The sequence below is a fragment of the Cydia pomonella genome, chromosome 21 (genome assembly GCF_033807575.1).
Source record: "Cydia pomonella isolate Wapato2018A chromosome 21, ilCydPomo1, whole genome shotgun sequence".
NCBI lineage: Eukaryota > Metazoa > Arthropoda > Insecta > Lepidoptera > Tortricidae > Cydia > Cydia pomonella.
Window position 1 is genome coordinate 5,691,049 of NC_084723.1, and position 15,227 is coordinate 5,706,275.

The following is a 15,227-nucleotide window of genomic DNA, read 5'->3' on the forward strand; positions in this document are numbered from 1 at the left end:
TTTTTTAATGAAGCGCTCACGTCTAACGACAATCCCAAAGTAAACAATTTAAACAAAAATTACATCAAATAATGACTAAAATTTAAACCAATTTGATTAGTTAAGCATAAACAAGCTTTCGCATCATGGTACATGTTTTTTTTTTTAAATTAAAAGCTTTGTATTACATTTTATCAGTAAAAACCTTTGTAAGAGAACTTTTGGATCAACTCATATACCTTACACCTTAAAATTCTTAGCTCGTAAATAAGGTCAAAAATTTAAAGGAATATAAATTAAGTCTATGGCAATTATTACTTAAAACAAAAATGTCAAAACTCTAAGGTCATGTTCAGAACATGTAAAATATCGATAGCTCTATCGAATCGTCCTCACTCTAGTGCCGCCGCTCTAGACTTCTACACCGCGCGGTTTGGCCAATCACAGCGCGTGAGTTGGTTGTCTGGCCACGCCTTTAATGATGTGGTGGGGGACAGTTGGAGACAGCGAGACTCGTTGAAATTATGCTTCGTTATAAATCTCCTTACTTCTTATATCTATGCCCCCCCCCCCCCCTCTAACTTTTGAACCATAGGTCCAAAAATTATGAAAAATATCGTGGAAGTAGAGCTTAAGAAAGACATTAAATGAAAACTATAGCGGACATGATCAGTTTAGCTGTTTTTGAGTTATCGCAAAAAGTTCCCCCTTCATAGTAAAAAGACTTACTTTACCTAATTAGGTACTGATTATGCAAATTTGTTTAACTCGCGTGAAAGGTACCGATTCATCCCTTGGTTAACAATTTACTATACTTTAAGCTCCAGTTTAGCTTATTGTGACGGAAGAGTAACTACGGAACCCTACACTGAGCGTGGCCCGAAATGCTCTTGGCCGGTTATTTGTAATGAAGCCAGTCTACCATCTAGAAAAAGTGTCCGGCAACCATCCATGTAGATGTAATAAACGCTATGGTATTTCGATACTCTCAAGCATCCAAAGCAAGTGGCCAGGCTTTACGCTTTCTTGCCACGTTCAACGTATAAAAGATTAAAAAAACTGATTAGATTAGACTTATAAAAAATAGTAAGACGATGTTAGTTAATCTATATTTTTAATTAATTAACATTAAGAATTAAGTTACGGTATGCTAATACTTCGATAAAGATTCAATTTTGTTATGTAAGCGAGTAGAAAGAAATGCACATCGTGGTTCCACTTTAAGAATAGAAACCATGATGTGCTTTTAACACTTACGTACCTACTGTTTTTGGAAACCCAGCTAGAGTTCTGCTAATCACGCATCCAGGAAAATCTAACTAAAATATATCAAACTCTCGACTCACCAAACAAAACTGCTTCAAAGTTCGGTGTGCTCTCTCAGTTTCACTAACTGTGCAAATTCGGTCAAGCTCTCTATGACTTCTGTAACATTTATCATCTGTTTTTCCAGGTCTTCCCGAGTACTTGGTTCTTGTACCTGCTCTAACACTTGGTTAATCAGTGTTTCAACCTTAGGCCTGCCGTTGTACACTCTAGCACAGTGTGGTTTTATAACTTGAAGCAGCTTTAACATGGGCGGTAACATATCCTTATAATCCTTGTGTGGCGAACTAGTAGGAAATACTGCCTCGAATATTTTTAGCAAACCATTACACAACATTGGCGTAGATAAGCGCTCAATCAAACCAATCTGCTGATACATCTGAAAAGTCTTATAATCAGCTTTATTTTTCTGCAGTTTTTTATTTCTCGCGGAGATATGCTCGTTCAAAATCTTATTGAAAAGTTCTAACGTTAATCTTGTCAGCAGTGGATCCAATTTTGCCAGTTGTTTGTAAAACGGTAGGAGCCCTCTCATCTTCATCACGCGCGTTTGGGCTTGAGGGTTTCCTGGAAGCCAGACTGATAATAGTTCTATAGCGTGAGTTTTGATGTCAAGATCATCGTCTTGTTCATATATGTCGACTAATTTATCTAGAATGGTGTCAGGGATGACAGTAACTGTCGTGGTTGGTGCTATATCGAAGAGAGCTTTTAATAACTGGAGTAGTGAAGTTCTTAATTGCGAGAAGGTGATATGCATATTTGGTACGATTATAGTATCAAGGCCTTTAGCTTGGAGGAAGCTGTAAGCGTTGTTGGCGCTGTACATGTAGTCAAGCATCTCTTCTAACAACTGAGTCATCTTTACGTACTGTTTCTCGGTTTCCTCTTGAGTATGGACGCCGTCTTGTGCCATCTTTTGTCCCAAATCTGCAGCTGCCATGAATTCTTGCATCGCATGCGCCATGCTTTCGGGCATGGAGGCTGCTTCTTCTTGAGTTGGCGTAGCATGTGGGATGTTATCCTTAGAATCTGAAATAATAACAACAAAGTCTACCCACATGCTATATTATAAGTCTTTCCCATCACGGAACAATGGAGTTCCGAAACTTTAGGAGGCGTGCGTGAACATGTAGAGATTGTAGAGGACACTTAATGAAATATAAGGGGTACACCGGATGCTGCCTTTGCCCGTGTCATGTCACGCAGGGGCAGCACTGCATTGCAGATATAATGAACTTTACGGCAATAAAGTAAGTTACAGATCACAATCAAATTTTCCACACAAACACATACCATCAGTATCAGCTACGTCGTCCAAAGGCACTGTATCCAACCTTTCCACCATAAGATCAGCAGAACCAATCGTCACCAGAGCTTGTAGAACCACAATTGCTTGACAAACGTATAACATGGTCCTATCCATCGCCTTGTATTTCAACACTTGAATTTCCTCTATCAGCGGACATGAAATGTGTCACTCAAAAATAATTACGACATATCATTGTCAATCATACGTTCTTATTTCGATCTGCAATATATCGCGACAGCATTAGGACAGCACGTTATTTTTTTTTCATTCGATACATTGAGTTATTATTAGAAAGTAATGATAGTTCAATGATATAAGATTCCAAATGATAAATATTGCCCTAGAATGCATCAGGTGCATGCAATATTATTCAATAAAATAAAATTGAATAATTATTAATAAATGAATTTATTTATTTTTATCTAATCGAATCTAGTCTTATTTGGACCAAAATTAGCTGAAGTTTTGCCTCAATTTTGTCAATGTCAATTATTGTCAAAGATTTACCCACTAGGCTCACCTGCGGCATGATTCAAATAATAAATAATTCCTTAAATTAAATCATTGAATAATGAAATTTTTGAAGGATATGTCCGGGCTTTTCTGGATCGCGGAAGAGGAATATATTCTGCAATTGAAAACCTCTTTGATAATCATATCTCTTCTTTGTTTGGTTTGTATTTACATATTTTCCTTTGAAAAAAAAAGTTATTCCCCAAGGTTTTGGTTGTGGGAATGTTTCTAACTTCCCTATGATGCCCGAAACGTGTCTTAACATTACAGTGCGGAATAAATGAATGGGCACTGGAAGGAAATTGCTTTTAAACCTTAAATTACCTCATTTAAATGAAACATTCTTTTATTTTTAAAAAGAAACAAAATTGCATTAAAAAAAAATTCGCTGGTCTCCCCCGGGAATCGAACCGATTATAATTCCAAAAAATAAAATTTCGCTATTCTATTCCACAAGTCGATACAGTTAATGTTAAAATGTATCCAAGGAACACGGCTTACACTCGTCTGCCGTACAAAATATCTATAAAATCGAAAATTTAGTACACAAGAATATTTTTAACAAGCGAATAGTAAAAAACCTTTGAATGTAGTTTGGTTTCTTTTTAAATTAAAAGAATATTTTCTTTAAGTAAAATATGCTAATATAAGGTTTTAAGGTACTTTGCCTCCAGCCCCCGTAGCCAATGTGCCAATTGTTAACGTTCCGTAGCGTAGCGTAGTCTTCTCTCTCTATCATTCTTCCATATTAGTGCGACAGTGAGAGGTGCGTTTCTTTCGCTACGGAGCGTTAACGATTTTGGTATCTTGGCCACGCTTACATTCTTAGAGCAATTTCATCACATAACTATAGCTGCCCAGGACTTAAAGTTGGGAGAAGTGTGGCTAGCTCTTGTTGTGGCACAGTCAAATGTAAAGTCCGATGGTCCATAACCTGCTCCTGTAACAGTCAGACTATTACAATTTATAGCACATATAGAGCCAACAACATGGGAGACTCTACACTCTAGCTGGTGAACGTCCACAGTAGAGGCATATTGTGCAGACGCAGGTGCGTGAATTCGAAGTCAAGAGACGTACAGAACGATGCTAAGCGCGACGAGCTAAAGGCCAGACCACCTATGGCCATCACATATAATTACGGCGGAGGGGTGCTGACCTGCTGACCGGCTGCGAGTGTGGCCGCACATTCGCTGCTAAGGTTGACTACGTCAGTCACCTGAGAGGTGCGCTAGCAGCAGCGACACTCAGCGGTAGAAAGCAGTCGCTGTGCCCTAAAACAGCTAGAAGACGGATGATGATGATGACAATTTATCTTTCCGGTCGACATAAGTTTAAGATATATATTATATGTAGTCCTCCTCATCGTTGTCATGACGGTGACTTTAAATAAGTAAACATTACGGACGTTGTGTAGCATGAGCCCTAATGTGGCTGGCCAGGCCGAACTTGCTCTGACAATAAAATTGGCCAGCTGCGTTGAAGATATATATTATGATGCACCTGTACAATTCACAATCATCATCATCACAATACAGTCGATGTCAAAAATATGTTTGCACTTTTGCACCTTTATAATAAGGCGAACAATGCAATGTAAACATATCTTTCAACTAGGGTATTTAACCGTTTTCATCACACTTGCTCGAAAAAGATCTTATTTCATGCAGGTGTACTATTTTGTTCCTGCGGGAGTTATGGATTGTGAAAAAAACCTATAACTCGCTAGGGAGTTATAGCTTATTGTAACACTTATTCATACAAACCAAGTACCATAAATGAGTTTTACTTTATAATCGTTTATAATTTAATATTTTTGTTTATGTTTAAAATTATTTAATTTTATTAATTTAACAGCCGTTTAAAATATTTTTACATAATTTTCAATCGTGGCTGAATGCCGAATAGGTCTCTGCCTTCGATACCTAACCTGTCAAGAAATTACAAAATGGCGGACGAATGTTTGAAATGTCACCGTATTTAAGAATTATTTCGTTTATAATTTAGTTTTTTCTTCGCAAGTGTGATGAAAAACATTGTGTCTCACTCCGGGGGTAAACATATTGCAAACTCGGGTCTTTAATTCCCTGCGGCTGTCGGGAATTACCACCCTCGCTTCCAAAGTTACACTTACCCCCCTCGTTGCACAATGTACTATTTTCCGTCATAATGCAGAAACAAACACAATCTTTTGCATTTTTAGGGTTCCGTAGCCAAATGGCAAAAAACGGAACCCTTATAGATTCGTCATGTCCGTCTGTCTGTCCGATTCTGTCACAGCCACTTTTTTCCGAAACTATAAAAGCTATACTGTTCAAACTTGGTAAGTAGATGTATTCTATGAACCGCATTATGATGTTCACACAAAAATAGAAAAAAAACAATAAATTTTGGGGGTTCCCCATACTTAGAACTGAAACTCAAAAAATCTTTTTTCATCAAACTCATACGTGTGGGGTATCTATGGATAGGTCTTTAAAAATGATATTGAGGTTTCTAATATCATTTTTTTCTAAACTGAAAAGTTTGCGCGAGAGACACTTCCAAAGTGGTAAAAAGTGTGTCCCCCCCCCCCGTAACTTCTAAAATAACAGAATGAAAAATCTAAAAAGAATATATGATATACATTGCCATGCAAACTTCCACCGAAAATTGGTTTGAACGAGATCTAGTGAATAGTTTTTTTTTAATACGTCAATAAATTAAAAAAAAAATTTTTCATCAAACCCATACGTGTGGGGTATCTATGGATAGGTCTTCAAAAATGATATTTAGGTTCCTAACATCATTTTTTTCTAAACTGAATAGTTTGCGCGAGAGACAGTTCCAAAGTGGTAAAATGTGTGTCCAAAGTGGTAAAATGTTGAACAAGATCTAGCAAGTAGATTTTTTTTTAATACGTCTTAAATGGTACGGAACCCTTCATGCGCGAGTCCGACTCGCACTTGGCCGCTTTTTGTTATTACATATTATAGTTCGTGTCATACATGATGACGCGCAGATATGTCAAATCTAACCTTTAATAATATGACCATACGAGTTAAGGCACGCGTCTCCGTGAATAACACGATCTATAGTAGAATTACAGATCTGAGTGGGGGGTAATTTGCTCAACTTCCTTTGGTGCACGTTTAAGGTCATTTTCACTCTTCTCCTCTCTTCTTTCTCTTTTTTTTTCTTGTGTACTCTCAGAGTAAACAACAATTGAAGCGAATATTGAAGCGAATATACAAAATGTTACCCCGTTTTAATACAATTTGTTAAGGTGTATATTGTTTTGATACGTAGACGATCGCTCACGCTAAATGGTTCACGTGAAATGAACTGGGAGTCGTGCAAATCTACAAAACCAAAACTTTAAGACCTCTACTCCTCTTGCAACAAATCGTATACGATATTTGATTCATTTATTTATTTACGAGAACGGTTAACACCAATTACCTACACTTGCTATGCCTAATACTAAACATAATTACATTGGTCGATCAATTTTATTCGATGAACCTATTTAGTCTGCAATGTATATAAAACCGCATGCGATTTATTGCAAGGTCTGTAGATACTTTAAATATAGAATCGTCCTTTTGTAGATGGCAGCACAATTAGAGGCAATGTTCGCGCGCGCTGAGTGCTGCGCTGAGCGGGAGCACGTAGCGGCTCTGCGGTTGATCATGCGTGCGCTGTTTCGCGTCGCCAATCTGCTGTTGATATACGCTTCAGTCATTGTTAGTTAACGTATCATCATAGTAGTTTATAATACGTGTGTTACACAGATGACGACACAGTCGCACGTTGAGTGCTGCGCTGAGCGGGAGCACGTAGCGACTCTGCAATTGATCATGCGCGCAGTTTCGGGTCGCTAATCTACTGCTGATATAGATACGCCTCCGTTATTGTTAGTTAACGTTTCTTGATAGTAGTTTACAAGTGTGTTACACAGATGGCGATCGCACGTTGATTGCTGCGCTGAGCGGGAGCACGTAGCAGCTCTGCGGTGTTTCGAGTCGCTGTTATACGCCTCAGTCATTGTAAAGTTACTCTATGTTCATACTTTACAAATGTGTTACACAGATGGCGACACAGAGGCCATTTTCCAGCGCGCAACGCTCAACAGGCAAACATCGAGTCGTGCGCGCTATTCTTTTGCTTAAATTATTGTTTGTTTTATAATGTGTCTTCGTAGTATTTTATTTTTCTCTTCTTCTCTCGTCTTTGGACCCCAGAGCATGCGTGAGAATATTTGATAGGCATGACAAAAACTGAGTGCTAAATGTCCGACATGACAAAATACTGAGGGACATTTTTTATTTTATTTTTTATTAGTATGGGACAATCTTACACAAATCAACGAGGCTTGTGTTGTGGCTACTAGATACGCTACGCTTGTGGCTACGATATATATATATATATATATATATATATATATATATAATAGATATGTTACTTAAATACACAGAAAACATCCATAACACGGGAATAAACATTATATGATGAACACACAAATAAATGCCCTTACCAGGATTTGAACCCGGGTCGTAGTCAAGATGACTAAGGAGGCCGTTAAAAACGTTTTAAAATGGAACATATCACTGAGTCTTTTTACGATCTTATTTTCAGGAGAACGGCTCGCTAATGCAGATTTACGTGTGGTACACGCTCGCCTACATCGTGGTCGGAGTGCCGGTTGCCATCGCCGACATGCTGCTGGGACTCAAGCATGAGGAACGTATCGCCGTCGACTTTGTCACTGAGATCGTGTTCCTCTTCGGTTGGTATCCAGCAAAGATTCATTCATCTTCGCATTGTCCAGGCTTTTTGCCACGGCTCGTGGAAAGCCTTCAGGGAGACGCACGCCTTAAACGCTTCACGCACACCTTACTTAATTCAGTAACAGCAATATGTAGAATGCCATGCAGATATCTCGATATCGACTATCGTGTCTAACGCATGGCTGTGTCCCTATCATCAGTTACTAAGGGCCTACCGCGAACCATGTTCGACGTGTTGCCTCCCTGTCGCACTCGTAAATCCGTACGTAAGTGTGGCAGGTAGGCAACACATCTAATGTGGTTCGCGGTAGTTAAGTAAGGTGTGTGAAGCACTTTACCACTAATAGCTCTCACGCGGTAGGTACCTACCTACTGTGGGTAGTGTCCGGCCAAGTACGAATTTAGGATTAAGCGAATACTCATGTATTGTTTCAGTGTTGTCTCGGTGTCTCCCTGTAGTGAACACCTACAGAATACAATTAACTGAACTGGAGCGAGCGAAATGGTGACTACAAGATTGATTTCAGCAACACGCTGGATGGATGGATTTTTGTATGTAATTATAATGTTTACCTACGATGGCATCTAAATACGTACCTACTCACTTAATGAAATTAAAACCGTTAAATTATTGAATATTTTTTTATTTAAACATTTCAATATTTCAACAACTTGAAATGTATCAGGCACACAAATGACTTCCAGTATTACACATATATGACATAACTTTATAACACGGACTCTTACATAAAGATACGATACTTCTGCTTAACAGAGTCATCTGCCTTTTTCAATATTCCAAAAGCATATTCATGCCCGACCATATGATAGGCAAGAATCTCCTTTAAATCCTGAGCTAAGACTGCCTTCAGCTCTTTCTGATCAAGGGAAAGCTCATGGAATCTCTCTTGCGCGAATTTTGCACTCATTTGGAAATCCTCTAGTACATGGACGATGTTTTTAGGCAGGCTGACACTTATTGGCGTCAACGGCAATAGGATAGCAGAAGCTGGAGAAAATATAAAAGTTTTTAAACATTTTTGTATTCAATTTGTGCTAACCACTGATATCAGCCGTACAGAAGCCATCATATGGGAGCAGCTAAGGTGCTCAAAAAAATCTGAACAACCGCTTTAATGTAACTATAATCCAGACTTTGTTCAGATATTTGTGAGCACTCTGGCCGCTCATACTACATAGGCATGAACAACAAAGGAACTACCAATAAGATACTATTTAGTGAGTCCAATAAGTTTACTTGTTTGAGAGGATTTCTTATTTGCCATGACATGAACAGTGTATGCAAGAAAAACTAAGAGAAATCTCATGATTATTAATTATTATACTCGTTGCTCAAAAATTAATGTTTATTTACAAAATTGATGCATCTGTCAATCACGTCTTTAGTTTGACATACAGAGTAAGCAAATACAGAATATATTTTTCTCTTTGGATAGGTAATTTTTCTAAAAAGACCTTCGAGTCATAGACAGCAAAATCGTATTGGTATTCAAGTTGTATTCAAGTCAAAAATAATTTTAATTCCAATTTGTCTAGTTTTTTTTTGCGTGAAAGGGCAACAAATAGCTATTGGTAGCTTTCGCGTAGGCAGCAAAAATATTCCTAGGGTACCGCACCGCGTATATAATATATATCTCCTGCCATCATTTCTGGGTGGAGTGGAGTTTTGAAATAAATTTTACTTTCTTCTAGGTAGTTCTTAAGGATTTCGAATATTCTTATACCTCTTAAGAGTTATCGTTTTCTAGACATTTAGGTAAATGAGGCAATAAAGAAGCAAGTGAAACAATGTGTATTTTAAATAGTTTTCATTTAATATTTTTGTACTATCTACTATATACATGGTGAATATTAAATATCTATAGAAAAAACATCGAACGTAAATCTAGCTACATAATACACGCGGGGCGCGGCAGCGTCACTCCAAACTAACAAAATATACAATAATCACTCAACTTCAATTCTAAATCAAATCAAATTAGACTTAGTTGTAGTCAGACAGAAAAACTTTAACCGCATAACGTTAATAGGGAATATTACTGCAATGTTCTGCCGTCAGAGAGCAGCACTATCACATATTGCAAACCATAGAGTAACTTATATACACTATGCCTTACACAGATTTTTAGAGAAGTTTTCACTATGACATTGATTCATCGAGGCGGTTTGTTTCCAGCGGCCTACCGCGAAACTCGAAATTTCATTATCTACCTCTATCGCTCGAATACGCAAGAGCGATGGAGAGGCAAATAACGAGATTTCGATTTTCGTGTTATAATGTTATGTGTATTAGTGACGCCCCCTACGCATAGTTTTACGTAATATCCCCTATTATCAGTTTGATTTACTGTCAAAACGACATGACAGGACATCAGTCAGGCTTTAAATGCCAAATGAGAATGAAAAATACATGGTGAAAATTTGGAACAGCAGCATTCTTCTCATAAACAATTTTAGCATAAATACAAAAAATAGAACAAAAAAACATACTATTGACAATAAAGGTAGAAGAAACAATGAATAGTTTAGTTCCTTAATCCGCCTCGAAACCTTTCCTAAATCACGTCTACAGATATGGATACTTTTGGACCTTATATTTTAGGTAATAAGACTCAATATCGCACATAATTAGACCTGGCAACACTGCCCGGCCCCTTGCAATCTTAACGCAAACAAAACTCTCTCTTACATCTCAAAAGCCACCGTATCCACGAATACATTCGACTCAGCCTTTATATAGAACATTACCTAATTCAAGTGGTGGCCCGTGGGCTGGTGGCATCTTTTATATTTGTGATTTTTGTTCAATCTTGACGAATAACGTCATCATAATCACAAACCAATCAGTAAAAATGGTACATATAATAACGTCTCTGCGCATGTACATTTCGAAATGTGCTCGATTTTTGAAAACTGAAAAGCAACCCAGAAAAAAATACATAAGGTTTTCTTTTCTTTAAAATTTTACAGATCACAAAGGAATTTACTAGTGCGATAATTAGCACATTACTTAACCGTATCGAAAATTTAAAGGGCCATATGTACTGTAAAATGTTGTACGATACATGTGCGAATAGTCAATTCGTAACTCGTGTCGATTTAAGCATTACCTTCGGTAGTGTTTTAATTTATCGCCACTCGTTGCGAATTTCCTACTTTTCGCACTTGTATCGTAATGTACTATTACAAGAGCAGCGACTTATTAGATTAGTTTCTCTTTATCAAACGAGAATGATGCAATCATCAAATGAAGTCATTCACTTTTGTTTACAAAAAAGAATCCTACTATACACGTTTACGATAAAAGACCTGTAGCATTCCAAGCGAGGCAAGTCAATCTAAGCAAGTCTGCAATAGCATAGACAAAACCTTTAAAAAAATTCTCAATAAGATAACACAATTTTATAGTAACTACAACATGATTTCTCGTTACTTTAGACTATATTTACAAATAAACAAACAGGTGTTCTACCGCATGAGTTAGGGTATCAAATCGTTCATCGAACCAGGATAATTCCGAAATAATTCATAATCATCGTTTCAAGGTGAAATTCTCGGATTCTTTAAATTTCTCTTCGAAATTATTTTCTTGCGCTGGTCCGTCAACGCAAGCTCCTGACGACACTCCTCGGTACGGAGTGAAACATGTCGAGAGATTTTTTGACTTAAAATACGTGAGTGACACGCTTTTAATATATTTAATATGTCTGTCTCACGGAAGTTTTGTTATTAAAATTCTCTTAAGTTTCAAAACTTTCATTCAAAAGGAAAATTGGAAATTTAGGAAACTTTCCGACGGCACATCAGTACTCACGAGTGTAACTCACTGTGAGCGTGAGCAGGTAAGAACTGATGATAAATTGTAAAATGCGGAATTATCCAAATATGAGTAAAACTGGATCGGTTGTCGACGTTTCCACTAAATATATACATGGCTGTTACGGTACAGGCAACATTGAACTATTTTATTATAGAGACCGTGCGTGGTGGAGGGTCTGCCATCATGTGAACTGAATCGAAAGAGAATACAATTCACGCTTCTAAGCAGGTGCTGCCATCTAGTGGCTTAAATCTAAAACTGGAAAAATGATAATGCTTCGCGCCAATGAATAGCCGGCTTCTGTGCTGCCGTATAGTTCATGCACGCTCCCTATACTATTATTGCATATTTTTTATGAAGCACACTGCTGTTAAAAGCTGTAGCGGAGCTGTAGAGGCATAACGACAACGTGTCGATTAGCGCTGAATGCGTTAAATATCGACACGGGCATGGTCCTAAAAATATGTACTCACTATCTTAATAAGCTCGTCTATAGATATTTTTGGCGCTTTGTCCGTGTCCATGTTTAATACCTTGACTGTACCTGCTTCTATGATAAGCAAAATATTGGCACAAATGTTTCTACGCTTGTTCGGTATCTATGTTTAAACTACAAGGCTTGATAAAGGCACTATTTATGAAGACAATCGATCCGGTTTCACTCAATATTCTGCAGTGTTTTATACAAAATAAAACATAACACAGTTTGTTTTGAGTGTATTTGCAGAGTTACTCATATTAGAAAAGGTCAAAGTCAAAAATAACGTGCCTCAACTTTTGAACTTCAAATAGATGTCGCTGTACGTACCCGTACATTATGCGGTTGTCAAATTGACTTTTGTCAATAGTCTGTCGGCTGGACAGTTACTAGTCAAAGAGTATTTAGATTTTCCAAAATAAATAAATTATATTATAGATTTTCTAAAAAGTTCTCGGAGATTTAAGGAAAATTTCACGAGCTACAAAGGAAACTTTAATTTTGAAAAAGGAATATTTAGAAAAATAAGTTAAGTTTCCGAAATTTAATATGTTAAAATATCGCGATTGCGGAGTTTCCGCCGGCACACCAGTACACCGGCACGAATGGGATGAATGAATGAATGAAAATACCTATGGATGTATCACATTAACTAATTAAATGGTGGCTCTGACTGTATACCGACACAGGTGTCACTCATACAATGAAAGTTTCGTTCATGCCATTCGTGCCAGATTTCGTGAATCAACCTGTAGTTACCATAAGTCATAGGACGCTGTAAAGTGCCATCTAGTTTGGATATCAGACTCGGAGGCACGTTTTTTTTTTTCTTAGACCTCTTCCACATTCAATAACTCTTCGGTATTTTCTTCATGATAGTATTTTCGAACACGACCACTAGGTGTCGCTGTTTTTCATAAGGTTATTTTTATGTAAAATATAAAAGCGCCTAAAGTCAAATAAAAAGACCGTAATTCTAATCGCACGTATAAATTGGTCATCTTATAAACACAATCAAATCATCTTCAGACAAGCACATTTTTAATTGTATTTATGGAGCATTCCACGGGCTGTCCCGTGTGGACCCATTTTATTTCCTGTGTTGCGACTTTTTTTCGGCGTTTAAAGCAGACGATTGTTTTTCTGTGCATATTTTTGACCATTAGTCTCAGAAAAGGAAACTCTTGCACCTGCAAATCTTTAGAAAATTCGTGTTTGTACTGGACAACGGCAGACGATTTCATGGAATGCTCCTTATATAAATATACTCGTATAGAAGAACATCTTTTTAAATGTAAATGTTCCTTTCAAATATAGTCCCTAGCTTATTCATGTATACAACATAATTATAACACAAATTGAATTACTCCTTTCTCATGACTTGTAGCGTGTACACAAACACATCTCGTCGTTAATTATCAAATGTACCTACTTCCATAAAATGCAACATTCCTTTTTTTCTTCTTCAAAATATCCGATAGGTAGTTAAACTATATCGAACTTGCTTCACAATCTGGTAAGCCATTAGCATAGAGATATTGTTAATAATATTGGTAATAGAGAGGTAGTCTAAGAAAAGATCTGGCTCCTGGTGCGACTACCGAAACAGACACTGCACTGTGCCATAAGTTTTATGTATGGAAGGTAGAGGCAAGGAACAGAAACTCCTTAGGCAGAACTGTTGCAAGTGTCCAGCTGTCAGCTATAAATAATAGTTCCAAATCTCTCCAGAGTAGCGCTAGAGTAGCTAAGAACCTAGGCGTTATTGACAGAGTGAAGTGCGCTGTCTATGATTAGATTTTTTTCTCAAGTATTCTATTGCAGCGCCACCTGTTTATGGTTTTTTGTCGGACACTTTTTGGTATATGGACATTTTATTCCTAGCCTCTACCTTTCCATAGTTTTATGGTCAATGAATTGTCGAACGTACATTTTTGACGATCACAGTTACCGCTCAGCTGTCTAAGCACTAAATTGTCTTAGACTTTACTCACCGGGTACAAATCGTGATTTTTGCCATTGCATGTATATTATTTGTCCTTATGGTATTTTTCAAACTCGATGAATAAGGTGACGGGTGTCACCTCCATATAATTTATAACCTAAAACGCCAAATCTCTCAAAATTGATTTAAAATATACCTGTCAGCGTACCCATCAAGTTTGAAAAATACACTAGCACTTGACAACCGTAGAGTCAGACCAAGCTAAGTTGGCAGCGATTTTGATAGCCCAGTCTGTGCAAGTGTTAATTAAATGTCATAATTTCATAGAAGTTTGACATTTAAAATAACACCTAGGCTGTCAAAATCGCTGCCAAGTTATCTTGGTCTGACTCTAGCGCCGTGATCAACGTGTATGACGGTCGGAGTCCTATCGTCTGTCAACGTGGGTGTCACGTTCTAACAAGTGCATAAGTGCAAGAGTGACGTATAACACGATAGACGATAAAAGCGCCGCCATCATTACCCTACAACAACAATAATTAGCAGTATTTTACACGTCTTTTAGAATAAATCTTTGATTGTAACAACCATTGTAATGGTGCCGTGATAAAGAGTGTTGGTAAGGCTATCAGTACAAAATTCTCATTTCTATATAATCATAATCAATAAACACATTTGTGTAAGAGCCGATCATCAAACAAATTGACCGGTTGTGCACATTCTCGATCTAAAAAGAGACAACAGTTATTGACCTCCACATTGTTTTACACCACTTTTAGTTTGCTATAAATAACGACCATAGCAAATGATTTGTGGTTCTAGGATTTTAAATTTTCAAGATTACAGTCACACATTCACATAATCAATTTCTGTCGTTAACGATATATATTTCACCGATTTAAGGCCTTCGCTAACAAAAAATGTACACATCCAACATACTAAGCACAGTTCTCACACTTTCAAACTTAATTCATACAAAACAGGCCCTGAATACGTGTCAATATCACGGGCGTTTGAAGCGACAATTTCTTTGTACATATTTTAAACGAAGTAAAAACAATTTG

The 15,227-nt window shown here is 37.4% G+C and overlaps 2 protein-coding genes across 3 annotated transcripts; one reads left to right on the forward strand and one right to left on the reverse strand.

Annotated features, from left to right (window-relative positions):
- Nucleotides 1-883: 883 nt before the first annotated feature.
- On the reverse strand, nt 884-2,857 carry LOC133529668 (uncharacterized). 2 transcript variants are annotated; one of them, XM_061867437.1, is made up of 3 exons: nt 2,602-2,857; nt 2,178-2,337; nt 1,751-1,872 (listed from the first exon to the last, which is right to left on the reverse strand). In XM_061867437.1, the coding sequence occupies exons 1-3, from the start codon at nt 2,729-2,731 to the stop codon at nt 1,758-1,760; spliced, it is 405 nt and encodes a 134-aa protein (XP_061723421.1). In that variant the 5' UTR covers nt 2,732-2,857; the 3' UTR covers nt 1,751-1,757. The 2 variants fall into 2 exon arrangements, with proteins under 2 accessions (XP_061723420.1, XP_061723421.1); XM_061867436.1 differs by having other exon boundaries at nt 884-2,337.
- Nucleotides 2,858-3,190: 333 nt separating this feature from the next.
- Nucleotides 3,191-8,535, forward strand: LOC133529669 (uncharacterized). The gene is made up of 4 exons (XM_061867438.1): nt 3,191-3,290; nt 6,721-6,855; nt 7,748-7,898; nt 8,335-8,535. Exons 1-4 carry the CDS (start codon nt 3,207-3,209, stop codon nt 8,406-8,408), a joined length of 444 nt encoding a protein of 147 aa, XP_061723422.1. The 5' UTR covers nt 3,191-3,206; the 3' UTR covers nt 8,409-8,535.
- The last annotated feature ends 6,692 nt before the right edge of the window (nt 8,536-15,227 follow it).